The sequence below is a fragment of the Spea bombifrons genome, chromosome 10 (genome assembly GCF_027358695.1).
Source record: "Spea bombifrons isolate aSpeBom1 chromosome 10, aSpeBom1.2.pri, whole genome shotgun sequence".
In the NCBI taxonomy this organism is placed as follows: Eukaryota; Metazoa; Chordata; class Amphibia; order Anura; family Pelobatidae; genus Spea; species Spea bombifrons.
The window spans coordinates 7,761,589-7,789,585 of NC_071096.1; the positions used below are offsets into that span (position 1 = coordinate 7,761,589).

Genomic DNA, 27,997 nt, shown 5'->3' on the forward strand with positions numbered 1-27,997 from the left:
GGAGAAGCATTTAGACGACAATCCATTTTGACCAAATCCCCAACTCCGTTTCCAGAACTGTAGCCCTAAACTTGCGATGAACGTCCACCATTCTTGTAACGCTCTCCAGCACGTCAGCAAACGGCCTTCTGCTACAGCCAAATATTTAACATTTTGACTCCTACATTTTTCTGCGTCTTCTTGGATAGTTGAGTCTCTTGGCCTTGTTTCCACGTCGGAGGTATGACTTTTTCGCTGCAAGTCATCCACGAACACCACTTCAGACCAGTAGATGGTGTACCAGGGTCCCACCGTGTTCTGCCAATGTTGACATTGTGAAGCGAAGTAAGTTTTGGGTGTCTTCCATCTGCTGCTCTAGGTTTCCTTGACCGACCAATCCTTCTATAGGCTGGGTTTTCTTTTTGTGCCTCTTCAAAAGTAACCTGGGGGAGAGGTGAATAAAGGCCATTTACCTTTAGGAGAAGCTGCAGCTCTGGAGTCCCAGGATATCACCCCTTCCGCTTTCTGATTCTTGCGGCGGCTTTGGCTGTTTGAAGCAGCCATTCACCGGCAGGAAAACGCTCCTGTTGAAATCAGTGGGATCTCTTTCTACACATGCATGCAGGAGGTTTCCTTAGACTCACTCTCAAGTGATCCAGGACTAAAAAACGCTGGCGGTGAGTATAACACGCGTGTGCACCGGCAAGCAGAGGGTATGTTCAGCCAAACTGGGGGCAAAAAGAGGGCAAAGGTATGGGGTGGATGCTGATAAATCCCTCCATGTATTAAAGCCCCATCAGCTTCTTATAAGTAATCTTATTTATTTAATGAGACATTATGCAGGTTATAAATTTATAAGGTTCCTTCGATAGAAACGTTCCGACCTGGTTGCTCGGTTAGGACTTGTCCCTAAATGTAACATTCTCTGGGTTACACGTTCCTTGTATCCCCTGCTTCTGGCCTGAAACACTTTGTTTATAGCCTTTATCCGCTCGGCACACAAAAAAGGCTTTTATTATGAAATAATAGAATCTCCTGACTATTTTCGAGACACGCCGCCAATTAAAATGTATGACAAAATCCTCCTATTTTTTGGGCACAGTCAGTGTGTTTTGATGTAGACAGAAGCGATGTCCTACAGCATGTGTCGATTTGTGCCCACACAGAACAAATCCTCTTCTCACTCCCAGTCATGGGGAAAACAGTCAGCCAAAGGATTTGAAAAGTTACAACAACGCGTCCGTAGATCCGACGTGGGAGAAGAGCGACACGATTCGAACAGAACACGGAGGGATTATCGCAAAACACTTGATCCGTTCCCATACGGAGCAGAATCTCCTGCCATTTCGATGGACCACAATCTGGAGAGATTTACGAAAAATCCAGAAAATAAAGAAAACAAGAAAAAAAAAAAAATATGAACTAAATTAAGACCTGTGAGGCTCACCGCTGGGGGCAAAGGACATGAGAAAGAAAAATTGCCAGGATAATGGATTTAGGATGGGTATAACATAGAAACATGGAGCCATTCGGTCCGTCTAGTCTCAGACCTTAACCAGTTCCTGGTCTTGTATCAGGTTCAGGATCCATATGCTTATACTAAGCATGTTTAACTTCCCTGACTATATTGGCCTCTAACACCTCTGCTGGGAGGCTGTTCCATTTATCTATCACCCTACATAATGAGTTTGGGGACATGGATATGCATAGAGGTAGACATGAACCAGGATTTGAAGAGGGGTTATGGTGGAAAATAGGCCCAAGGCATTCTTGGTAAATGCCCTTCCCGGCTATATGTTGAGGCCTATAGGACAGATATCGGAACAGAAAAGCCAAAAGGGGTAACTAAAATGCCCTTCACAGATCTCTAGAACTACCGTCGTCCACGTTGAACCATTACCGGTGCCGGCCGTCTCTGCAGCTGAACACAATGATTATGTACCAGAATATTTTGTAAGAAAATAACAAAACATTGTTGTTTGTTTATTAATTGTCCCGTCTGTCGTCTTTTTTTGCAAAACAACTTGTTTTTTTTTTTAGCCAGAAACATTTTATTTCTGCTTCTCGCTAAAATAGGTTTGGCTCTACCCACAGAACAGAACGATGGGCAGAGGTCACCTTTTGCAACAGCCATCAAGGATTCTTGCCAAGCGCAAGCATCGGGGGTGGCATACGAGTTTTAATTTAGTCTAAATTTAAAAAGAACATTCCACAATAAATGCCTCCAAATATTAAAAGATAACACTCAGAAACATAGCACAGACAGGCTAGTTGGGGGTTACGATGGCACTGATAAGCTGCTTGGGATCAATAAGCTTATAGGGCAAAGCTTAAAGGGCACTGTGGGACATGTTGGTTGGTGACGTTGGGAGGCCCAGGGGCAATTTTCGCACCAGGGACCTGTGGTTTCTAGTTACAACCCTGGCTGAAGAGCTGAATAGAAAATAACATAAAATATTATCTAAACATAACAATTTATCACATGCCTGTATCGGTTATACCCCCTGTTGACCGAATTCTTCCTTGCGTACCTCTATAACCTATGAGTACCTCCTTCACCTACCGTCACAGGACACAAGCGGTCACCTGTGATTTACTATTCCGGAATCCTGTTCTACGTATTGTTTCCCTACCCTCTCTCCTACACACATTTTCATATCTCTTCTTGGATTGTTCCTAAGAATATTCTTTGATTGACCTTAGAATTCTTCTAACATTTTTCAGCGAATCCATACAATACAGGGTGTAAAAGCGTATAGATTTCTCATTGGACCTTTTGTTTCTTATCGGCCGATCTCACAATCACTCCTGGACGTCCTGCTACGAGAATCTCATTCAGCATTGATTTCTGCCGGGTGTTAACCGAAGAGGGGAAAGATTTTTTTTTCCAGGATTGGAGAAGACGGCAAAGGAAGCAAAACTAAGGAATCCTACTCAGTACGGAACTAAAAGATGCTAAGTTTATTTCCCTTATGCTTTAAGTAGCGGGCAAATCGCACCACGGCAGAGAATGACCGATAAAATAAACAGTGTTTTAAAATAGCACATTTATGTCCTAAAGAGTTTCTGCTTCTTTCTTCCTAGAGATTCCATAATGTTATTTTAGCAAGAAACAAGCATGGCAAAAAATCACCCCAATTAAGAACATGTTATTTTCCCACAGTATATTCCAGCAAAGCATTAAATGTTTTTGTTTTACTAAATAAATTTCAAATGCTACATTATACAAGACTATTTTAAGTAATGGTGCCCGGCTGGCATCTCTCCAATCCTGTTAGATATCACGTCCCTCAAGATTAAATTTAGGTGTCTGGTAACTAATGCACAAAGAAGGTATGAGCAGACGCCGTACGAGCCATGTGACCATTCTATATAAACTTTATATCGCCTTTCTTGGATGCGTCCCCAGCGACTGCCTCCTGACATCACGGAGCAGTGGCCGCTATCTGTGTACACGCATGTGCTGGTGGATCTGCTCACGCGTGTGATCGTCCACTTCCAATACTTCGTCCTCTTACGGTGTTCAGTGTCGGAGCCACCAGAACTAGGACTGATTCTCAAAAATACATGGTGCGGTGCCAGATTATCCATTAGGAAGACTAGGCACGCGTCTCGGGCCCCTGCACGTTAATGGAAGCTCTGGCTACAGGACAGCCGCTGTCCAGGCTACTTTAGCTCGAAGTCGGGCTAGGAGAAGGGGAAGGAGCCATCAAAAGCCAAGAGCACAAGAGGGTCTTAATCGAGCACAGAATATAAACGGCAAATTAAAGACATGGGGACTTTTCCATCGACTTTCCCTTTAAATAAACATAAAATCTGCTCTAAACAAAATTTACTATTAATTTGGTGCAAAACTGACAGCCATCGGGATTAATGGCTTAAACAACCTGTTTGTCGGTTTTAATTACTTGGATAGCTTTCATCTCAGTTTAATTACTTTGATCTATGGCCCGAGATCCTCGTCGTATTAGACTGCTTACGTTGTAGATTTAAACTTTGTCCTCGTCTCCTGGAGTTTTTCCCCTTTATTTTTTAATTAGTTACTTAATGGGGTTAATAGAGACAGCCCCCGATATGTTCTCCTCCAAATAGACTGCCAATTTTATAAATGCCCCATCAGTGATCAGATATCGTACAGCTTACATTGCATTCATTTTCTTCAGAAGGCAATAAAAAGAACATTTATGGTAAAAAGGTGTATTTTCCATCATTGGCTTAAAAAAAGCTTTAGTCATGCCAATCACCACAAAACCCCCCTTTCTGCTCCCAAGATCCATTCTTTGAATCTCTATTTAAAGTTGTAATTTTTAAAAGACAATAGTTTCTCAAAATATATAAATAATGACCATTTTATGTTCCAATTTCTAATTAAAGGTGCACCCCAGCCATCATATTCACTCCGATGCATATAAGAGCTGTGTGGCCCCTTTAAACGTTCATGTTGTCCCTTTTACAGACGCATTGGGGGGGATTCTACATTCGCCTTATTCCCCAGCTAAATGCCGAGGAGGAGAAGTGTTCAGCCGATCTGTTCTAGCTCTGTTTTGGGGAAAGCTGCGAGGGGTCTTTCTGCATCCTTGGGCACACGTGTGGAAAGAGCCCCCCATTGATTTTAATGGGAGCACTTTCCTGCCATTGATTGGCTGCTTCAAGTAGCCAATCATTGGCAAAAAATGGCCAGACCTCGGCTGCATATTCTTCATCAGATTCTATGGCAATGGACTTTTACAAACTACTACTTCAGGGGTATTAAAGAAGAGCGCATGCACAGTGCTTTGATCATTTGTAGAAGAAATAGAAAGCAACATTTATTTTATTAACCATTATCATAAAGATACAATTTCTGACGCTCAGGATAAAGCAGGAGCAATTTCAATCGTGTTAATCCTCAAGACTGTCTGCGGATGCACAATCCCTGCAGAAACATGAAAAAAAACAGGGTTTTATACACAAAAAGACGACGCCAAAAGCAGGGGTTTAAAGGTTCTGTTCCAATGACAAAACCAAGTAATTGGGCTTTCTACTAGATTAAATGAACCTGAGCAGATCTGTTATTTGATTCTTTCTGCTGAAGGTATAATCACATAAAAAAATTTCGAAAAAGCTTTTTGGTTTCTATAGCAACAACCAATCAGTGCCTGCCATTCCCTCACAGTGACAATTAAGACTTCCCTGAAAATATATGAACAAGTCAGTTTAGTGTTTGGGCATCTGTACTAGAAATGAGGTCTTCTCAAGTTTAGGTTACAAAAATAAATAATAATAATAATAAAAATATATATATATATATATATATATATATATACACATATACACACACATATATATAGTGCCATCAATTAATGATGTCACCATACGGCAAATATACTTCTAGGGAGTAATATGGAAACGTTCTGCATGTGCCATTAAACGTTACTGTCAAAAAGTTATTCCTGTAGAAACGTACATCTTTTCCTCTGGTATCTGTGTCTTCTCCAGAACTTCATGTGAATCTTTGGGTGGGATTCGGTTTTCTCGATCACCGTAGCTTCAACTCGTACCAGGTCTTTCCTGCAATAAGCCACACAACAGATCATATGAAACACAGAATTGGACGGCAGATCAGACCCATTCATCTAGTCTGCCCATTCTAACCAATCGTTGGTCTTGCCTTAGAGTCAGGATAGCTTGATGCTTATTCCATGCATGTTTAAATTCCCTCACTGTATCAGCCTCTACATTCCTGGAGTGGAATGATTAATGGCTACGAATTAACAAACGTGTTATATTTATAATACTTCACTTGCTAAGAAACAACTGGTCAAGGAACAAATGCAGGACACGAGGCTAAAAGCCTGAAAGCGGCTACAGCAGGTGGGAGAAGATGACATCCACGCTCTTCATCAACAGTGACTTGTGTAGCCCCCGGCCTGGCTAGCTGTTCCTGACCGTGTAGAGTATCATGGGATTGGCAAATCATTAACACTCGGAACAGTTGTGAGACCCCATGGAAAAAATTATTCCTGTCAGTTATACTTAACGGGTCTTTTAAATAGAATCTCTTCATCGGCGTACAGAGGCCCTTTATCACTCCCATCACTCCTGTGTTCCAATGGCCCTTTATCACTCCCATCACTCCTGTGTTCCAACGGCCCTTTATCACTCCCATCACTCCTGTGTTCCAATGGCCCTTTATCACCCAAATTACTCCTGTGTTCCAATGGCCCTTTATCACTCCTGTGTTCCAACGGCCCTTTATCACTCCCATCACTCCTGTGTTCCAATGGCCCGTTGTGTTCGCTGATCCAAGTTTAAGTTTAAAAGGCTAATTGAAGCCAGGTGAACACAAGCGAATGGGAGTCTAGTCAGCCAACTAATTATCTTAATCCATCTAACAAATATGAGATTATGAGACATGGTGCATGTTCAAATTTTTTTCTACATATCGGTCTGCCATAAATACTATTCCACGTAGCTACAAATTCCCACAAACACGTTACCAAATTCCATCCTCCACGGGCGTGCAAACTTCAACATTTTATTAGCCAAATACTCAACATTACTATAAACCAATTACCGTATATTTTTATTATATATGTTTATTTTGTTCTGGGTAACAGCTAAGCGTGCGTTTAGCCAGACCACAATATTCCATTAAATGAATTCCAGCTCTTCGTTATGAACTGTTACGAGATTATAGTCTCAAAACTAACAAATGAAGGAAATAAACAGACTTTGTTCTGCCGATTCCCTCTCTCATATTCTTCTTTTTTTGTTTTTTAATTCACTTATTTAATAGCATATATTTATATAAAAAAAAAATAGGACACCAAACAAAAGCAACTGATTATTATGAAGAAGAATAATAGCCGCAGCCTTTGTCTTATGGCTTTCCTCTTCTAATCACTCTTGAACTTTACTAAATCTCTCTTTTTTAAAGTTAAAACACCGTCTTTTACTTGCTCCCATACATATTACACCCATGAGGTCTTTCCTGTATTATTTCAATGGATTAACAACAGAGATTTAACACTGAGGGAACTACGCTGTTCATTCTAGCGCTGCTCATTCTAACGCGGAGTGCAGAAGATTAAGGCTCGAACACTTGGATTCACGCACATTCATGCTCTTTGTGATATCCTCCCGGAGTCTGGCAGGAGGCCAGTTCTTTGTACGTCCCAGAATAATCTGCTAATTGCAGGCTTTCTTTCAAAGCGTCACTGTAGGGGCACTTGTGAATTTGGTTACATTCCGGAATGAAACACAGAAACGTCGCCGTAATTCGACGGGCACATATGTTTAGAATAGCGTGGGAGAGCCGAAGTGGCAATCCATATCTTACCCGAGGAGAGGCTTTCCGACGAGTGTAAAATTATCGCTGCCAACGAGCAGGACCTAAAAAAAGAACGGTTTTAGTCACACGATAGAGAAAGAAACGAAAATAAACTGGAAAGGGTGAACATTTTGCTCCAAACTTCTTAAGTGAGCAGTAAATAGATTCGAAGTTAAGCCTCTAAATCTCTTTTGTTTTCAAGTATAAAAAAATGTACTTTTGTAAACTTATAAATGTGCTGCGCCACCTGCTCCACCGAACGCTTTTTCAAACAGCTGGCACTGATAGGAAGTTTGCCTTGGAAAACGTATACAAAAGTCCCGTAACATTTCTTCATTGTATTTATTAGATCAAACCTTCACGGGTTGGCCCTGCTAAGGTTTATAGACAGAGCACAATTAGAGGTACGCCATTTTTGAAGATTTATCTTTACATGGAAATCAGTAAAAAAAAAATATAACATTGCAAAAGCTGCCAGAAAAGCCGCCTTTTAGCTTTTTTGTTTTGTTTTATTAAACTAAAAAAACGTAATGGACCTGTGAAGCCGCCAAAATGACAGCAGCAAAGACAGTTTCACGTTCTTGCATTTTACAGCTTGGCCCTTTAAGAGTTAATACATCACCCCTGTAGATGATCATTTTCTGTCTCTAAAATTTTACAGAACCCGTTCTGTTGACCAAATAGAGCCGTCTTTAAATTATTAAAAAAAAAATGTATATTGTATGGATAGTTTGTCAAAATATTCTGAGAATTTTTACAATTAAAACAATTTCAGCCAACCCCCCCGGAACCTTACCTTTTCTAGCCGGATTCTCTCTCCACATTCTGCGTCTACTGAGCAGTTAAGTAAAATCAGGTCTTCGTTGGTCACTTTCCATTGTCTACTTAAAAAGGAGATGACCGCGAATAGTCTGCCATATTGTCTTGTAGCTATGAGGTTATTTATGTTCTGTAAAAGCTCTGTAAAAATAAAACACAGACGGCGAGTGTATATTATGTACAAAACAACGATGTCAAGTTCTCCAGCAACCTGAGCTTTTAACTGAAATTTCACAGCACTCGTATTTGCCAAAGCTGCATACCCTATGCCATGCCATACCCTGCCATGGTCCACTGAAAGCTGCCATGAAGAGATGAGCCCCGTACCCAACTATACATGTCGGGACTTAGGTGACCAGACCCCAAACCCCAAGAACAGTAGAGTCATCAGAAAGTGCACTTTGTTATCTATCCTACCTTTGTGGTGTTCTGCCTCTTCCACTGGATCTGGGAGTTTAGTTTCAGGCCAAGGCGGTTGAGTTAGCGACGTCTTCGGAAGGGGGCTGCGGATGATACAAGTAATATGTGATTTATATGAACGCAAATGTCCTACAAGCCCAGTAATTAGCACAGGCACCAGAGCACTAATTTAAACCATATTAATGGTTAGTATTTCAGATAACCGTGAAGTAATCATCTTCATCTTTGACCATACATAGTACCAGGTAACATAGTTTCCATACATAGTAAGGAAATGATAACACAAAGAATCATTTACTGGAATGATTTATACAGACTATCGCCTTGATCTATACGTTCATTGATTTATATACTTGATCTGAATTAGGGCAGTACAGTGCAGAGTTTGCTTTGGGCCACTATGTGTACAGTAATTCAACAGGAACCTTATAGACGTTGATGCCATAAAAAGACTTTATTCAGGGCTGACAGCCCTCATCTAGCTTTATGTGTAGAAAGTGCAGAGTTATTTTGAGAGGGTTTATTAGGATACCCAATATTTACCCCGTCTGTATGGAAGAATTCCGTAATCCCAGGTATTGGAGACCAGGCCGAGACAGCACGGCTATAAGAGAAACAAGAAAAGAGGCGTTAATACGACTAATCCAAATAAACATAATTCCGTCAACTGTATCAAAATCAAAATGAATATGTTTTATATGTTTCTTTCTTTAAATAGCGTTGTCATGTATTGCGATCGCTACAGTATATGTTGGTGCCTTATTTGAAAATTAGCTAATTGGCCAACAGATTGAACTCCTTATAAACCCACCGTTTCCTAGCATACGTCACGGCGCTATTAAAGGGACCCGCTTCAAAATATAATGTGAAAATTAAAAAAAATAGCGGATTTAATTATAAAACCCACTATATAGCATTTACAGAATTGTCTGAAATTCATTGTTTAAGTGAAGCTTTCTCTTAACACACAAAGTAACTATTTGGCAACAGGATCATTTAATGTGGAAAGGTCAGTCGCTAGAAATAGCCCCGAGTATCAGAAGTCTGGGGTATGAGGTCACTGGAGAGCTATATTATCTCGTTCACACAAAGATATGGTGCTTTGCAGATATATATTTATTTAATTCTGAAACCGGTACCGGCAGGCGGTTATCGCCTATTACAAGGAAGAAACGCACACTGTCAGGGCGTGTTACACGTAAACCAAAGCGTGTTAGTGAACCCTTCTCCATGCCGGCCAATCAATCCTCAGAGCAGATCCTAAAACCGGCCCAATAAAGACTTCAGAACAGAAACGCGTTCTGGGGTCGCTGCCAAAACGGACGCAACTTTCCAACTCTGCGTCTGGAGTTCGTGATAAGAAAGGTCTGGGTCCCTTCACTCGCGTGGTGAGTGCTCATCGCGCTCTTACAGATGGACTGAATGTTTGCTGCTCTTGCAAGCAGATGAAGTCACAGCCTGGCTTCCAAATACATCCCGAGCCCTGGCCTCTGTTTACATCACTCATGGAATCGTTTATTATTAACCATTGCATGTCAAAGAAAAACACACAGATATTTACAAACCAGCTCACCGGTTTCTCCCGCTATAAAGACTCAGACCTTAATCAGTCGTTGGTCTCGTCTTAGATTCCGGAGCCATATTCCTATCCCACGCATGTTTAAATCCCCTCACTGTATTACCCTCTACCACTTCTGCTGGGAGTCTGTTCCACTTAATTACCACCCTAAGTGAAGTAAATTGAGGTAGGACGGGGCAGGGGACCCTGTCTATAGGACAGCATTGGGCCCGAGGATTTCCGACAGCAGACCTGTAACCAATACCCTTTATGTGCCTGAAACCTACTGACAAATGTTTCTGTCATTGCCTGGACAATTATAATAAATCAGATTATTATTATTATTATTGTTGTTGTTGTTGTTGTTGTTGTTATTTTCATGGCTGTGGGACTCTCTCTCATACCCAGCAAACATTCTGAGCTCCTAGAAAGCTGGGGCATTTGGACCCAGACAGGGCCACTAGGTAAGTATGACACTAGAGATAAATGCTGCCCCAGCCAGTGTCTCCATCACGGCAGCCTGTCACGCAGGACACAGTGTGTTCCCATCCCCGGAGCTCCTGACCCCACATGCTGTGAATGTCACCCAGGCAGGAGGCTATGGGTCACCCACACAGGCCGCCCTCCTACCCCCCGGATCCAGTCTCACCAGCTCCGGCAGCCCGGACACACTGCCCGGCCAGCAAACTACCCGCTAGACGGCCGCAAACTGCCAGCGCCATAGCTCCAAAACCCGGTCTCAGGCCGCTGGCGGCTCCGTACGGGAGATGCACCGGTGCTTGGAAATTTCCCTTCCGCACGGAAACACAAGCTGCGTGACACAAGGTTCCGACCTTAACAGGAAGTGCTAGTGACAGACCGGGGGCAGGGGGAGCCTCGCAGTCACATTATCGTATTAACTGGTTTATGTGCGGGGGCCACGGGGGCCACGGGGGCCAATGGACGAGTTTGTGAAAAAGCAACTGGAGCTTCTGGGAGAGGAGAGAGAGGCCGAGATCGAGCAATCAAGGTGCAGTCCGCTATTAATATTATGATTATTATTATTAATGTATGTTAGCCACCCTATCAACAACTTTATTACTAGTCTCCATATTTTATACCATATTCAGTAGCAATATATAATGTGTCATAGTTGTCATCATTCCCGGATTTGTAGGGACAGCCCCCTGCCAGTACTTGCACAATGTCCCATTTGGTGTTACCTGGGTGTATTAATCAATGATATGAGGATGTCAGCATTTTATTTCCCCTACTTTAACATATTTTACCCAAAGCCCCCCCCCCCAGTGGCTAAAGTGGGGCCCTTTTATTCTAGGTGGTGGGTCTAGGGGGCTTCACCAAGACTTTTTATGTGACTATTTATATACATAAGGCTTTGGGAGAAAGAATCATTTAGATTATTTACACTTTTTTTCTGTTTATAAAAACACACTATTGTTACTTTTAGGGCTGTGGAACCCTGCGATACCCCCCTACCCATCAAACATTCCCAAACATCAATAAATAATAATAACAATAATAATAATAATAATAGAGCCGTCGGGGAGGAAAGAGGACAGGGGATGTCATTACTATAGAGGAACACTTAGGATGAAGAAGACCCCGTGAGGGCCGTGTTCCTGGCGTGTTTCCCCCTTGACATGTCCGTCATAGTCACAGAGGTGGGAGATCCCATTGAGGTGCTTCACCAAACACATTTACACGCGTGTCTTCTGTCCAAAACACGTTAAGCGAAGGGGTTCCAGGTCCATCTTTGTCGGCGACGGCTTCTCTTTCAGGGGTGTTTAATAAATCGCATTGAAGAGCTTTTATCATCCTGATGTAATTCCACCCCAGCGGTGTTCCTTATCTGCGCTAAGGTCCTCCTGTGTGTATAATAAAGAGGAAGAGCGTCTTACCGCCATGCAATGTCTGCACCATTCTAATCGTGTCTGTTTCTTGTACAGAGCGTGGCAGGGAAGTGTTTCCTTAAAGGAGCTCCAGCGGAAAGGAGTTTGCCTTTTGAAGCTTCAGGTTGCCAGCCAAAGAACCGGCCTCTATGGACGTCTCCTCGTCACCTTCACCCCCAGGAAGTTTGACTCTGAAGCAGTCCTGCCGAGTAACAGCTTTTCGTCAGGTACATCGCGCGCTCTCGTTGTGTTATCTCCTGCTGCGTTCTCTAGAGGGAAAATAAGTTCACATTTTAGAGGCCATATAGAAACTGGAGCAGTTCCAAGACAAAGTCCTAATTCGAGATTCGGATCGCTGGTTTCTATGGCGATTGCTGCAATCTGATGGGTTGTCCTAGAACGGCTCCATTCTTTTCATGATAAACGTGGGCTCCATGGACATACATAACTATCTAACATGATAATAGAATGCATAACACGAGTTATAAGGGTAACAGCGAGCACACTGGCCACCGAGCCTCTATATATGTATTTATGTACTAAGCATACCTGGGGATGTGCTAAAGGTGCTGACCCTGAGACTTTATTAACCCTTAATAACCCATCGTGAAGATTCTACATGTGTTACCCAAATGGTTCTAATGGGAACCTTGACTTGTCATTATTTAAGCAAAAACACCAATCCTTTTGTACCAGCATGTCTTAACGTGTGTTAATGTTATTGTCAGTTTAAATTGTCCATGTTCATTATTTTCACTTTCCCCTATTGCAACTGCGCTACAGAATCTGCAGGCGCTATATAAATTCAGTGTAATATTTCTATGGAATTCTAAGTGATATGAGTCGGATCTACGTGTCTCCATGATGTCTTCTGCATTCTGTTCAGTTTGCTGCTGTTGAGAGTGGAAGCATGCAGGTTATCCCCGGTCTCATTCATTTTTCTTCACGTTCTGAAATACCTCCCTGTAGAAATGATCCATTGCCTTCTTTTTTTTTAGGTGACATTGTGGGGCTTTATGATTCAAACAGTCCCACTGAACCTCTTGCCACAGGGATAGTGGCAGGGGTCACACAGAAGACTATTAACGTGGCCTTCGACGATTCCAGTAACGACACATTAATCTTGGGCACTGAATGTACGTACAGGCTTCTCAAACTGGCAAATGATGTCACGTACAAGAGAATTAAAAGGTAACGACAACAAAATCACATAAAGCAAAACCAATTTCCGTTTATTTATACAGTGACTTTGCTTTTAAGAAAGTCCATCACAAAATAATCCCGGACTCTACTACGTTAACGCAAATGCGAATGAATGATTCCCATGTATCAAGTAATTTGCATATAGCAAACAAGATGTGACCAATTAAACAATGCCTCTGCCCCGATGGGTTCTTTCATTGGCCGTGTGCACGTTTGTTGGTGTTTTTACAGTGTTTTCATCATTTTGGTTTGTAGGGCTTTGACCACTTTGGGTCAGTACCATTCTGGACCTGCCTTTGACCTGATCAACGTCCTGTTCTGTTCTTCTGAGCCCAGTAGTTTTGTGCAGCCAAGTAAGTCCCACCACTAATTAGGTAGGTGATTCCTCCACAACATTATGTAATGTAATGGAAAGACCATTCGGCCCCATCTAGTCTGCCCGTTTTTCCTGCTGTAGAGACGCAACCCTTAATCAGTCGTTGGTCTTGTCTCAGATTCAGGAGCCATTTGCCTATCCCGCGCATGTTTTACATTTCCTAGCATGTTCTTACATTCGCTGACGTTTCTTGTCCCGTCAGGAGCTTTGGAGTTTTACAATCCGTCGTTGGACGATTCACAGAAAGAAGCCATAGCTTTTGCTCTTGGTCAGAGAGAAGTTGCTATTGTCCATGGTCCTCCTGGGACTGGTAAAACCACCACAGTGGTGGAAATTATCCTCCAAGCTGTGAAGCAAGGGCTGAAGGTGAGCGTATCAATCGCCTCGCGGGACGTTCTGACTTATGAAAGTCTATGGAGAAACAGACTTTATTAGCATTGCCGTAAAGAACAAGCTCAGTGTGGTATTTCGGAGAAAGTCATCCAACATATCACATGACAACAATGGCGGCCTCCAGGTCTGCAGATAAAGGGAGTGAAAGCTACTTTACTGTATACAGCGCCAACCTACGTTACTGTATACAGCGCTGTGTTTAATCTTAAAGGACAAATAATTAATTGTCTATGGGAATCCATCTTAAACGTCTTAAAATATCATCTCGTATTTCTTTTATGCGCTTTGATTTTAACTTGAACTTCTTATCTACCCGAGGTCCTCTGCTGCGCTCCTTCTAACGTGGCGGTAGACAATCTGGTAGAGCGCCTAGCGGTATATAAAGAAAAGATACTACGCCTGGGTCATCCTGCGCGGCTGCTGGAATCCCTACAACACCATTCTCTGGACGCTGTACTAGCGCGTAGCGATAATGCGCAAATTGTAGCTGATATCCGTAAGGACATCGACCAGACCTTTGTAAGTATAGAAGCTCGGTGAGATATTCTCTTGTACGTTGTCTTTATAGATTTTACTGCCTTTTTGTTGGGTATAATGAATATTCTTTTTTCCCTAACTTAGTTGACCATTATAGTACTTGGTGACTTACCATTCCTTGCTGCTGCACATAAGCAGGTATATAGGCTTCTTCCTACATCGTTGACAGCCACAGGTCTTTCTCTGTGGGCAGTGTTGATTGCTGCCGGAATACACCATAGAGAAACTCTATAGATGTCCTTTCAGCTCATCATTTTAGTAGTCACCCATGGGACTGGGGCATCAGAGAAGAAAGTATAGCAGCAAGAAGTATCAGGAATGCTACGTACAGAACAAACAAGAGATTTTACCTTTGGAAGGAAAACAAATCAGCTTTACTTAATTAGAATGAGTAATATGGCCTTTGTTGCTTTTAGAATTTACATTTTTTGTTTGAATATTATGAGGATTTGTTGGTTTTGTACATTCCGGCTTCTTAAAGTTTCTTTGATTTGTCAGCCAGATCGGATTTGTAATGAAGTCTAACAACGCCTCGGAGTTGTTGGCTTAGGGTCTATCTATCCTCTTTTTGTTTTCTTCTTTAGATGGATTACTGGAAGGGAAGTTACTTCTACACCTATTGCTTAGTCTAATGCTCTAGCATTTAAAAATGATCAGGTGGGATCAACTGATCTCTCAGTATAGTAACACAACCTAATATTGAAGAGTAACACGTAAATGTGGACCTGCCTTTAAAATGTTCTACAGATGTTTGACCACATAGAGAAAGGAGAATACGTTGAGTGTTCGGCACAGAATCTTTAGAAACTAGCGGAATGTTTCCGCTGATTGGTTCACTTTTTGCACGTTTCACCCAAATCGCTGTTTTTTCCCCCAAAATAACTGCCATTGTGAACGGAATTGTGTCGTCAGAGGCGGATAAAACACATTTTCCACTGAATATGAATTCCTTTTGATCTTTTCCTAAGGCAAAAATGAAAAAGCTACAGCGGAAGGACGAGAAGAGCAATTTTAAAACAGAAATTAAAGCTCTCCGAAAAGAGCTGAAGAGCAGAGAAGAAGCCGCGATGATAGAGACGCTAAAAAAAGCCAACGTAATCCTGGCCACCAATACAGGTCAGTGAAATGCTGCTTAGTAGGCAGTTTATTCACATTATTCCCGTTATCTGTTGGAGATCTCTGTCTCCGGGTTCCATTGCTGAGTTCCAAGCTGGATGATTCTCGTACCTTTTGGGACAAAATATTATCGGAAACCAAGCCAATGGCACTGATCTTTCTTCCTATTGATGAGACTGCTACAGAATATAAAACCTGTTTTTATTAAAAAAAAAAAAGAGAGGGGTTGGTGAGTGCAATCTAAGTGTCCGTTTACTTAAATAGTCTAATCCCACCGATACTAAATAATGTGAGTGCAACAAGAGAGGCAAACTCCACGATTTACCCAGTTATAGAATAAAAAGGGTTCAGCGCATATCTAGATAGGGTAAAGTTATAAATACTTCACAACAGTATTTGTCTGGTTGCACTGGTATCTGAAAAATATACAAAAGCGTACAAAGAACCATTTATGGTGTTTTACGTTAGTATGGAATTAATATGTAGTGTATAAGAAAGACTCTCAGCAATAACTGCCCCTGTACGTGGGCACCCGACAACCCTCTCCTATTTGGAATATATGATATTTTATATAACGGGTGTCCAACCTGCGGCCCTCCAGCTGCTGCAGGACTACATCTCTCATACTCCTCAGCCAGCCCCTTAGCTGAAAGAGCATTATGGGAGATGTAGTCCTGCAGCAGCTGGACTACATCCTGTCTTACATGTAAAAAGCAACCCGGCATGTAGAGGTATTAGTGCAACCAGAAAAATATTATTGGGGATATTGTTACCCTTGAAGTCCATTACGGACTTCAAGGGTAACAAGAAGTAATTTTATAAGCAGACAGCCAGTTTCCATTTTTTCAATAACTGAGTTAAATTCCTGTATTATTGTGGTAGTTGGGGGCAAATTCTGTGCTGCTAACGGCAAAGTCCCTAGAAGTTCGCACCAACGTTTCTCAATACTCAATGAGTCCCGAATAACTCAATGAGGATATGGTTAGGAGGGAAGACTTTAATTGGCCAATTCCAATCAAGCCTTTGACCTGACCTCGGCTGGGTCTGAGATACTGAGGAACCCATTGTTATTTTGAAGAGTTGAAAATTGTCTGGTTGCCCCAAAGATCAGTCAACCATGGAAATCATCCTTCAGGATAACAACACTGGATATAGCGAGCAGTTGGGCATTTGACAGTAAGCTTTTTACACATGACTAATACCGCCGACACACGGCCGTGGACTTGTTTTGGCTCCACATCCAGAGCTCTGTAAATATAACCCTCGCAAACAGATTGTCTAATGATGGCCCCGCTCCAGATTTTGCATCATTACCATTTGAGAAGGAGCTCTTCGTGCTAATTAACGACGACTGTTAATTCTGGAATGACAACCTTGTAAGATCGTCGACCTGCTTCCAAAACGGTTCTTGTTTTCCAGGTTCCTCGTTAGACGGGCCTCTGAAATTGCTTCCCGATAATTACTTTGACCTGGTGGTAATTGATGAATGCGCCCAAGCGCTGGAAGCCAGCTGCTGGATCTCGTTGCTGCAGACCAAAAAGTGCATCTTGGCCGGTGATCACAAACAATTACCCCCCACAATCATATCTCACAAGTAAGAGTCTAGGAGCCTCCATGGGTTGGACGTCTTCCTTGTTATATTTTTCAGATGTGGTTCCTCTCCGTATCAGATGCTGTTAGTAAAACTCCCATCACACTCTGCTAGTCTGGTGCACGAGCCCATAGTCTGGATAAGAAAGCTGAAATTATGTGTTAACAAATATGGATTTTGCTTCTGGAATGATTACACCCTCCCTTTCTCTTGGCACTGCCAAAAAATTAACCCCTTGCCCAAGGGTTCATTTCTGTGAATGGCTATGTCTCCACTTGTTTGGGCAAACTGCAGAATCCAAAGGACAGGTAGACAATCTTGAAAGACTTTAGAAGGTCTTGAAAGCTTATGCGACTCTACGTCTTATTCTGTAAGTAAGAGAGGCGTCCCTGGCTTCTTCACATTAAACTTCTAGCTTGAAAGATTTAGTGTTTTATTCCATTTTTACTTTTTCCTGTCTGTTTAACCCTTTACACAGGGCTGCAGCCGACGGTCTGTCTCTAAGTTTGATGGAGCGGCTGATTGCGAAGTACGGAGATGCGGTAGTGAGGATGCTAACCGTCCAGTACCGGATGAATCAGTCCATAATGCGGTGGGCTTCCAGTGAAATGTACGGGGGGCGATTAACGGCACATTCTTCTGTTGCACACCATTTGCTCAAGTAAGTCAGATGCATATTAATGGATACTTTGGGGAGACCCCCCCTTGTATTTAAATTCATTAGTAATGCTTCTTCTTATAAAATAGTCTTGGGCGTTATTGCTTACTACTTAATAACTTATAGTGCCAGGTATCATTTAATCACAGCAGGGGGTCTCCAGTAAGCCCCCCTGCCACACAGCATTGAATTCATTGTGTCGTTTTGCTCAGAAATGTTTTAGACTTGAGAAAGGGAGAAGAGCTCCCGAAAGTGTCTCATTCCAAAATTTTGTTAGTTCAATAAAAAAGGTATTATCACAAGATACTTATTCCATTTGATATATTATTTGATATATAAATATACATATATGTTTATCTGTCCTTGTTATCAATGAGACAGCCTACATTGGGATGTAGCAGAGCAGATGATATCCCAAAGAGGATATTTATTGCCCATCCGCCTGAAGTATCTTTCGACCAAACGCTGCCCTTCGGGACTCCAGAGTCTTAAGTTCATGGTGCTTTGTAAAAGTATTAATATCTGACCATACGGCTGCATTTCACGTCTGCGTGGCGGGGGAAGCTCCTGCACCCACGCTCATCCATTGTGATGTTAGTGATGGGATCATGCAATCTAGTCCAGTGGTAGCCTGGTAGTCCATGTGACCGCACAATAAATCCTTGGATATTCAGCCACCTTATAGACTGCATTGGTCTCATACATATTACCATGCCTGGAAACCATCACTATGGATTAAGAATTATGATAAACTCCCTACTCCATCCTGGATTATATGGAAAAAACAGAATTGTTCTACTTGACCATTGCGTGCACTTTACATTATCACAGCGCCTTGGACTAATGACAGTATCCAGCCGTGTGTATCTATAAATGTGTGGACAAATATATCACCTAAATTAGATTTTTTAATGTTGCGGAGTCAGGTTCCATCTTTAATTTAACTCACGGTATGGTTGGCTCATTGTCATTCCAACTCAGCCTTGATACTGCTGGCTTTTACGCTCAGGGCCTGGTAGGTGTCCTCTCGAGTGTAGTTTGCGGGTCAACAGGATACTGTGGTTGACCGCGTGAAGACTAGAGAGGAAAGGGTGATTTATAGACAAATGTGTTCTGCCGTGCTAGGGACCTGCCAGGAGTGTCATTAACAGAGGAGACGAGCATCCCGCTGCTTCTGATTGATACGGCGCATTGTGGTCTGTTTGAAATTGATGTGGAAGACGAGCAATCTAAGGGGAATCCAGGTAGGACAATCACGTTCTGAAATTTGGTCACCCGAGGCGGTATCAGCAGTTATTCACATCGTTCACAGATCTGAGCGACCTAGGACCTGCAGCACGTTGCCATAAAGCAAGGCTGAGGCTCAAGGATGGGGCAACGGGGACTGGTTGAACCTGTATGAACGATAAGATCTGCTTCCGGTGGGAAAAAAGCGGATCTATGTATCATCGCAGGGTAAATTGGGTCAAGGCCTTATTGTTCTGCTCCCATCAGCCTTATGGACTTCCATGTAGATTAACTCATTAATGCTCAAACACCAGTTTATTTGCAGTTTCTATGTCCTAATACTCTGTTTCTTTGGCCAGGTGAAGTCCGTCTGGTGGATTTGCACATACAGGCTCTCACGGCGGCAGGCGTGAAACCGCGTGATATTGCAGTAATAGCACCGTATAACCTGCAGGTAATGTGCTACACGTATGTCATGGTATAGCTGGGGGCTTAGCTATTTACACTGTTTGTTAATAGTGTGTGTATTGCATACATTGTGCTAACAGGGCAATTAATTTGTCCTGTTAGCCCCTATAATGTTTGGAAGGGTAAAGTTATACTTTTTTCCGGTTATTTTGGTCAATTGTTTTTGTGTCTCGTGGTCTGTTTCAGGTGGATATGTTGAGGCAGTGTCTCCGTCAGAGGTATCCGGACCTAGAAATCAAATCTGTGGATGGCTTTCAAGGAAGGGAAAAAGAAGCTGTTGTATTATCTCTTGTGAGATCAAACGCTAAAGGTAGATAAGTGTGACTTAAATGTGAGCCGAAGTCTAATCTCCCTCTCTACCCCGGGACGAACAGATTGACGTATAGTCGCACCTCTCTGTTCTCTCGAATGAAACAATTAAATAGAAGAAGGTGAAGAATTCCCACTGTATGTTTTTGTTCATTGATATAACAGCAAAAACTGTAACAATATTCTGTTTTGTTTAATAATGTTTTTAATGCAACATTGTGTTCATGTGGTTAGCCGTGTGTGCTGTTCACTCCCGCATTCAATACCGTTCAAAAGTTTGGGGTCACTTAGAAATGTCCTTGTTGTTAAAAGAAACGTAAATTTTGTCCATTAAAATAACATGAAGTGGATCAGAAATCCAGCGCAGACAGGGTTAATGTTGTAAATGACTATTGTAGCTGTAAAAGGCTGATTTTTAATGGAATCTTTTCATAGGCGTACAGAGGCCCTTTATCACTCCCATCACTCCTGTGTTCCAATGGCCCTTTATCAAGGCCATCACTCCTGTGTTCCAATGGCCTTTATCACTCTCATCACTCCTGTGTCCCAGTGGCCCTTTATCACTCCCATCACTCCTGTGTTCCAATGGCCCTTTATCACTCCCATCACTCCTGTGTTCCGATGGCCCTTTATCACTCTCATCACTCCTGTGTTCCAATGGCACGTTGTGTTTGCTGATCCAAGTTTAAGTTTAAAAGGCTAATTGATGGTTAGAAACCCCTTTAGTAATTATGTTACAGCCAGAAATGTCCTTGTTTTCCAGGAATGGTATTGAAGCATATTATACCTTTTATATTATACCTGACCCTTTTATGCTATTTATTTTCTAGACAAAGACCGTATCTTGCTGCACTCTGTCAATCACCCTGGGAGGGGCATTTGATATATAAAAAGTCTATGGGGAAAGGAAGGCCATAATAAAAGGACTATGTTTATTGTTATAACGGGGGGGGGCTTACTGTTCTTAAATGATATACATTCCTGTATACCAAAGTGTATTTAATACTTTAATTGTTACTCCTCCAAGTGTCTTCTCCCCATCTCTTGTTCTGATGCTTGCTTTCCTCTGTAATGTTCTGGTCTGGTGCGTCGCGCAGGTTTTTAGCATCCTCCTTCTTGGCTGAAGAATTGGATGCCTTTACATAACAGATACATTTAATGGGGAGAATTCAGAAGATCTTTGGTATTTTTCCAAAGCTCGATTTGAAATGCTGCATGACTAAAAGAGAGCAGGAGCTATACACAGAATGAGAACTCTTACGGGTAATAACTCATGGGGAGGAAAATGAGCTGATTCAGCAAAACAAACTTTACATGCTGAATTACCATTCTAATGATATATTAAACACTGGATCCAAATCCATTCATTTCAAAAACAGTGTATGAGAAGGATCTCGGCCTAAATACTTCGGTCTGAGCCATTCCACTGAATTTAACCCTTTTTTCGCTAAACCCAGCATTTCTAGTCCAGCCAAATGTCCCGAAATAATTCTTTCATGATGTCAAATCACCGTCACATTCTTTATTATAAGGAAATTGATTCATTACGACTGTAGATCGTCTTTTGTTTCTAAATCAGTGAAATGATTTTGGCAGAGCCAGCATTATCCGATCAATTTCATGTCCCGTAGAACTTTCCCTTCTCTTAACCCCAGCCTTAAAGAGGCTGCCTGAACCGATCAGCAACGATCAGCAACTTAACTTTATAGGGGGGCAATATCTTGCTGAGTCGAAATGAAGATGATACTTGATGACACATTACAGGGGTATATAATGGGTATATATTTCTTATATTACAGGCAAACACCACTATCTTGTGTTATTTTATTTATAGAACCGTATCATTCAGAAAAAGTGGCACTTTATGCTATTTTTAGTATGGGATTTTTAGACTCCCTAAATAAACTAATCCTCTGACAGTTTCAGGAACTTTAGTCGACGAAGAGCGAGTTTCATCGGTTAGATATTCCTTTACAGGATGCAAGAAAGTGCCTTGTTTGTAGAAGGATCTCACGTTCTGGAGCTCGTCCTCTCAGGCACATTGTTTTCTGAAAGGGTTAACCGCTGAGATTTAATTACACTGATTGCAGCCGACGAAACCCTGTTCCTTCGTGGATTGTGAAAATTAAAAACCTCTTTTTTTTGCGATGAAATTATAGCGTGCAGAGCTGCGTAATCCTCATGGGCTTCGCGTTCAAGTGACTGAGTATGAAGCAGTCTATTAGCGAACCCACACACGCCTTTGTGCATTTATTACCGTTAATTACAAGTGTTCCGCGCGTTTAATGTATTAGTGCCATGTTTTCAAACAAGAGATAACGGCATTTTTTATACTGTCATGGAATCTGAAAGAAATAGAGTGAGTTTGCTCATAAAAGAAAGGAAGGCGGTAAACTTGAGGTTCCTCTGTACTACATGTGGCTTGCACAAACGTAATACATTATGCTAATATACAGGCATAATTTATTTGCATTCTTGCCAAACTTAATTCAGAATATCAGAAGGAAGGGGGAAGTATTTTCCGTTATAGTTGCTCTGGCGAGCACTTCCTGCACTTCCTGTGCATACTTCCTGTAACATTTTACATAGATATTTGTGAATATTGTGGCTCAGGATCTGTTTTTTTTTATATAGGAGGAATGTGTACAGCAGCCACATTGTATCTTTCTATCCTCTTAATGGGCTTTTTAAATCTGCGTTTCCCTTTGACCTGGGCTAGTGTGCGGCTAACCGGACCGGCCGGTTTGCAGTGATCGGTTTATCAAGTCTGTGCGCCGCATATGTTTTATTGCTTGGTGAATTTCTCTGTCCTCATCTGGCCTTCTAAACCCATGAACAAAGTTAATTAAAATTTCTTTCCGATAAGATTTGCAGATTGTTTATTTACTAATTTAGAATTTATCATCTTTTTTTTTTGGGTTTAAAATCCGTTATTGATGAAATAATGATTTCTATTTGTCTCCTGTTAAAGCTGCCTTCGAAAAGTGTCCTTCTTCTGTTTCTATTGGCTACCACGTCACTCAGGAGTCACATTAGCCAATCAAAAGCTCGATCCTCCATATTCAGGATATTCCTTAATAAGAATAATAATAATTTAGGTCGAGAATTGGGTACAGATCCTTAATAATGTATACTAAATATTTATAATTTTTTTTTACGTAACAGGCAAACTTTTCTAAGGCTTTTCATAAAACAAAATGTTGATTTTATCATTTGCTTTACAGGCGAAGTGGGATTTCTGGCCGAAGACAGAAGGTTGAACGTGGCCATTACCCGTGCGCGCCGCCACGTTGCTGTTATATGCGATACCCATACCGTTAGCAGCCACAAGTTTCTTAAAGGTATGGTGGATTACTTCAACAAACACGGAGAAGTCAGAACCGCCTTTGAATACCTCGAGGACGTCGTACCCGAAAAATATTCCCAAGAGAACGGAAATGTCCGCAAGCAAGAAACCGAAGCCAAGAAAGCCCCCGGTACGAGGAGTAAGGGGCCAGCTAACGAGAAAAAGGAAAGGAATATTAACAAAAGCAGTAAGGCAAGGGACAAAGCGAAGCGGGAAGACTCCAAGGAGAGCTTTCCGCACGATGAGGAATCGGAGGTAAGCGCTGAAAACGGTTCCAATGAAGACAGTCTGAGAAAAACGATTGAAGATTTTATGAAGGACCCTCATAAGACGCACTTGGCTTTCCCTTCAAGCCTCACATCGCATGATAGATTATTGGTCCATCAGATAGCAGAAGAATGGGGCTTACAGCATGTGAGCGCGGGAGACGGCAAGGAAAGATGTATTTCGGTTGCCAAAACCAAAGTCGTTTCGGAAGATGCGGTATCTCCGAAAATGGATGACACGAGTCCCGAGAAGGATTTTCAATTACCGGAATCGGAAAAGGCAAAGAGCGACCGGGAGATAAGCCGCGGCGCAGCCTCGCGTAACATTGACCTGAAAGCGCTGCACGCGGAAAGAATGCAACGGGAGAAGCAAAGGCTTGAAGACCAAAACCGAAAGAGACAACAGGGCGCAGCTCAAAAACCCTCGGAGAAGAAGAAATCCAACGCAAAAAGTAAGTAAATTAATTATCGCTCCATTAGGTTCTTAGTAGGTCTGGCAACTGGTAACACTGACTGCTTTCCCGGACCATTAAAGAAAGTCACGTCATCGGTTTTTCTTGCATTGATTGGTGAGCCTCACGGGATGTTTCTACAGAAGTGCCTTGCTTAGATGTTCGTATGGCGGGCGTCCATGCCAAAATAAATGGCTTTAGTATATAAGCATGTATAAAATATATATATTTATTTTTTGTGATTTACAGGTAAAACCGATGCTGTTTCCACAGCTATCGTTGGCGACGACGACGCAGGGTTTGATGCATTAATCGCTGCCACAGTGAAGGCAGACAAGACGTGTGGTTTTAGTACATGTAAAGCGAGCGTCGTCACAGTGGGAGATTTCTGTGTACACTGCAACAAACGCTTCTGCCTCAGCCACCATATTCCAGAGGTAAGCACTGTTAGCAATGCTCCTGCTTTAAATTAGGCTTCTTTCCCCCCAATTATAAACCAAAATAAGCATCATCTATGTATAGATAAACCCACCTTTTGTCTTACTATGTTAACCTCCTTTTCAGGATCTGCATGATTTGTCCTCCCCATTAAGTTATCTCTCCTCTGTAGCAAAGTTACTGATTATTGTTGATTGGTTCAGACAGGCTTTGTAAAGGTGGTGGCAACAGTCCCGCTTAATTATCCCAAACAAGTTTAGGTCCGTTGAAGTATGTCTTTATGGAGATATATCTTCAGAAAGGCAACTGTAATAATGTTTTTGCCTGTGTGATGCGATAAAGAAGAGAAAACAGAGCCAAATACAATATCTATCTATCTATCTATCTATCTATATCTATCTATCTATCTATCTATCTATCTATCTATCTATCTATATATATATAATATAATATAATATACTTTTTGATATATATATATAATACACATTTTATATATAAATATATATATGTAATATACATTTTATATATATATATATATATATATATATATATTATAGTGTAAATAAGCTGAAAGATCAGAGCATTTCAAGTACATGAATATACATGGTTTAGTAGGGTCCCTTTAAGTATCCGACATAAAAAGCTGTAGCTGTTTCCTTTTTTAATCTCTTCCCGGGGAGACTTATCTCACATGCGATAAAGTTGTTTTATAAACCTAGACCCCAGATCTAGAATCGAATCCTCGTGTTCCCGAAGCAGGAAATAAAGCAGAATAATAATAATAACTGTTCAGCGCTTCTCATAAAGCCGAGTAGGAATTAATTTCCTTTGGAGCATTTTCCTAATAAAAGCAATGTCTACTTAAAGTGGAATTTATTACCGGTGTAATAACTTTTAGAGATTTATAGGCACCCGGTGATTCGACGCCGTCCTTTCGCATTCAATTATTTTGTTATTGCAGTTATAGGGAAGATCAGCGCCGCCATCCCATTTCTGTTCAGGCCACGTCTGTGTCTTACGGTGCCTTCATATATCATTAAAGCCTTCTGCAAACAGCCAGCAGGCGATCCGCGAGACGAGCTGTGATTATTATTTGTTTTGGTGGGGGTGGCACGGAATCCGAGAAACATCCATTACAGTGGATCTGTTACTTTCCCCCCAAATCTAAGTGTTTTACCTTTCTGTACGCTAAATACACCTACGTAATGGTGATCAGCAATTCAAATAAACAATGTATACATAAAAAAATGTAAAAAAACACATTTTTGGATTCGTAGAGTTATTCCCTCCGTTATGTCTCCTCTATTTTTAAAGGGACGTTCCAGCCGTTATGAGTCCTTTAATGCTGCGGGGTCCCTTTAAATTTCCGTGGTGTTCCTTTTGCAAATGCATGGAAGGATTTCGCAGAATACCCCCCATATGCATTTGTTCCTTAGGGAGCCCCCAATTATTTTGGATGCAGAAGATGGGTTCGGCAAACACATCTTCTTCGTGTGATATACTTATAGCACCAGCGCTCGCTTAGCGAACCCTGCGGACGGGGGTCGACTCATAGCGTTCTAACACACTTTACGTATTATATTTTTCAGGTTCATGGATGTGGGGAAAGGGCCAAAGCCAACGCGCGGACGAGGATCAGCCGCGAAGGAATCATTTATGCAGGAAGCGGGCATAAAGACCACTCGTTGGATCCAACGAAAAAGGCTCACTTGCAGAGGAAATTGGACAAGAAAATAAATGAATTAACAAATCAGAGAAAAACTAAAAAGAAGGACAAATAAATGATCGTTACTCAATAAAGTATTTGTCAGAGAAGACCTAAAATTAAGGAATAATAAATTATTTTCACATAATAAATATTTAAACATGAGATTTTACTTAAAACGGTTTTGCTCAGTTTTATTTTACAATGACCAAGGGTGGTGATATGTAACCGGCAATGCCCGGATGACGGCGCTCATAATACAAATGCAGTCACGGTTACTAAAACAGGCTACAGAATGCAAATCCAATAACTAAATTAGCAGCTAAAATGTTCTTCACATAGTTTCTTGGCAAATTATTTACAAAATGGCGGCTAATTAGCCCACAGAATGCGAACTCTGTTACTTTTTGTTGCGTTAATGGAAAAACGTGAATTTTTGTGGGAAAGTGTAAGAGGTTAATAATAGCGAAGAAAGGAGAAAGTTAACTTTATATAACCTGATCCGGTGTCAGTAGACCCCGCAGAGATAGGAAGATGGGTCATGGGGGGTGGATAGTATATGGGAAGAGGAGATGGAGGGGGACTTGAGAAATAAAGATATGAGTAAAATGTATGGAGGAGGAGTAAAGAATAGAATGTGAAGAAGGAAGGGAATATATTTGTAGGAGAAAGTGTGTGTGTGTGGGGGGGAAGCCTGTGGGTGCCCAAAATAATATAAAATTAGGCATATACCCGCTTAACATGTTGTCTCACCTCTGGCGAGACCGTGGCAAGAGACCGCTCAAAGCACTTATGTTGTCCTACCGTATAGACCGTTTCTTGGGGTTCTATGTGATCTATAAGAGCCACATAAAAGTATGAAAGGGAGACAGAGACCAGTTACTTGTGTTTATTAAATAAATATCAGCATATGAACGGCATTAAATAATTCACGTATTGTATTCTGAGAGATGTGATCCACTCCCACTGGAAAAATATATGTAAAAAAAAAAAAATGGCAGATCCATTATATGTTCATACAAATGATCTTTTGGCGAAGGATTATAATTTATAACACAACACAGACACATATTACTTATTATGTTTTATTAAAATTCAAAAAAAAAACATTATTTTTTCATAAGGTAAACATAAAACGTAAGCATGTATTTGTAACGAGAAAACTCCAATTTCCATTGAAGAGATTATTGCACGTATTCATAAACGGGAATCCAAAGAAAATTGGTTATTTATGTTAATATTTGCATTAAACATTGGTTATTAACATTACAGGCAATAACAAAGCAATTTATTTACACCGTCAAAGCATTTTTTATGTTTTTTTTTTCTTTGTTTTCACTGCTTTAGTGTATTTTGTTCTTCCAAATATCTAATTGGCTAATTTAATGCACCATTAATATTGTCATTTTTATAGATTATTTTTTTATTATTATTATTTTTTATTTTCAGAAGACCCAGAGCTTTTCTGGTGATAAATATTGCGCAATTACTATAGAAACCAATTTTTTGCTGACCGTTCCAAATTTTGATTCCGACCGTCAATTGGCGTCGGCTACGCCACGCCACGGAAGGCCTCTTTGACACGTGATCCTTAATGAGTTTCATGATGTTCCGGCGTGCAGTAAAGTGGTCCCACGTGTACAAAAGTGTATAGATATGTAAACAGATACTGCGCGTCGGGTAAATATGGCATTTCATAATTGGCAACTCATCACAGAACGCTCTCTTATTAATCAGAAGGTCATTTTCAGCTCCTTTTTCTGCTTTACAACGCAGGCATCTTCTACAAAAATTATTTTATGTAAAGTTTGTCGTCCTTTCTCATCGTTTTATTCGGTTTTAGTGAAAAATATGGTTATTTGGTGCGGTTATTTTTATAATATCATCAACGCTATTAAAAAATACTCTGGATACAATGTAATTGAAGAATGGATA

At 41.2% G+C, this 27,997-nt stretch overlaps 2 protein-coding genes across 2 annotated transcripts; one reads left to right on the forward strand and one right to left on the reverse strand.

Annotated features, from left to right (window-relative positions):
• Positions 1–4,774: 4,774 nt before the first annotated feature.
• On the reverse strand, positions 4,775–10,899 carry MRPL21 (mitochondrial ribosomal protein L21). Its single transcript, XM_053448526.1, has 7 exons — positions 10,738–10,899; positions 9,074–9,134; positions 8,528–8,613; positions 8,088–8,251; positions 7,301–7,353; positions 5,426–5,529; positions 4,775–4,894 (listed from the first exon to the last, which is right to left on the reverse strand). Exons 1-7 carry the CDS (start codon positions 10,808–10,810, stop codon positions 4,830–4,832), a joined length of 606 nt encoding a protein of 201 aa, XP_053304501.1. The 5' UTR covers positions 10,811–10,899; the 3' UTR covers positions 4,775–4,829.
• Positions 10,900–10,953: 54 nt separating this feature from the next.
• Positions 10,954–26,241, forward strand: IGHMBP2 (immunoglobulin mu DNA binding protein 2). Its single transcript, XM_053448523.1, has 15 exons — positions 10,954–11,097; positions 12,035–12,204; positions 12,976–13,168; positions 13,436–13,533; positions 13,759–13,922; positions 14,268–14,468; positions 15,455–15,602; positions 17,022–17,196; positions 17,672–17,854; positions 18,977–19,095; positions 19,438–19,532; positions 19,733–19,856; positions 23,080–23,919; positions 24,169–24,356; positions 25,947–26,241. The coding sequence occupies exons 1-15, from the start codon at positions 11,027–11,029 to the stop codon at positions 26,136–26,138; spliced, it is 2,961 nt and encodes a 986-aa protein (XP_053304498.1). The 5' UTR covers positions 10,954–11,026; the 3' UTR covers positions 26,139–26,241.
• The last annotated feature ends 1,756 nt before the right edge of the window (positions 26,242–27,997 follow it).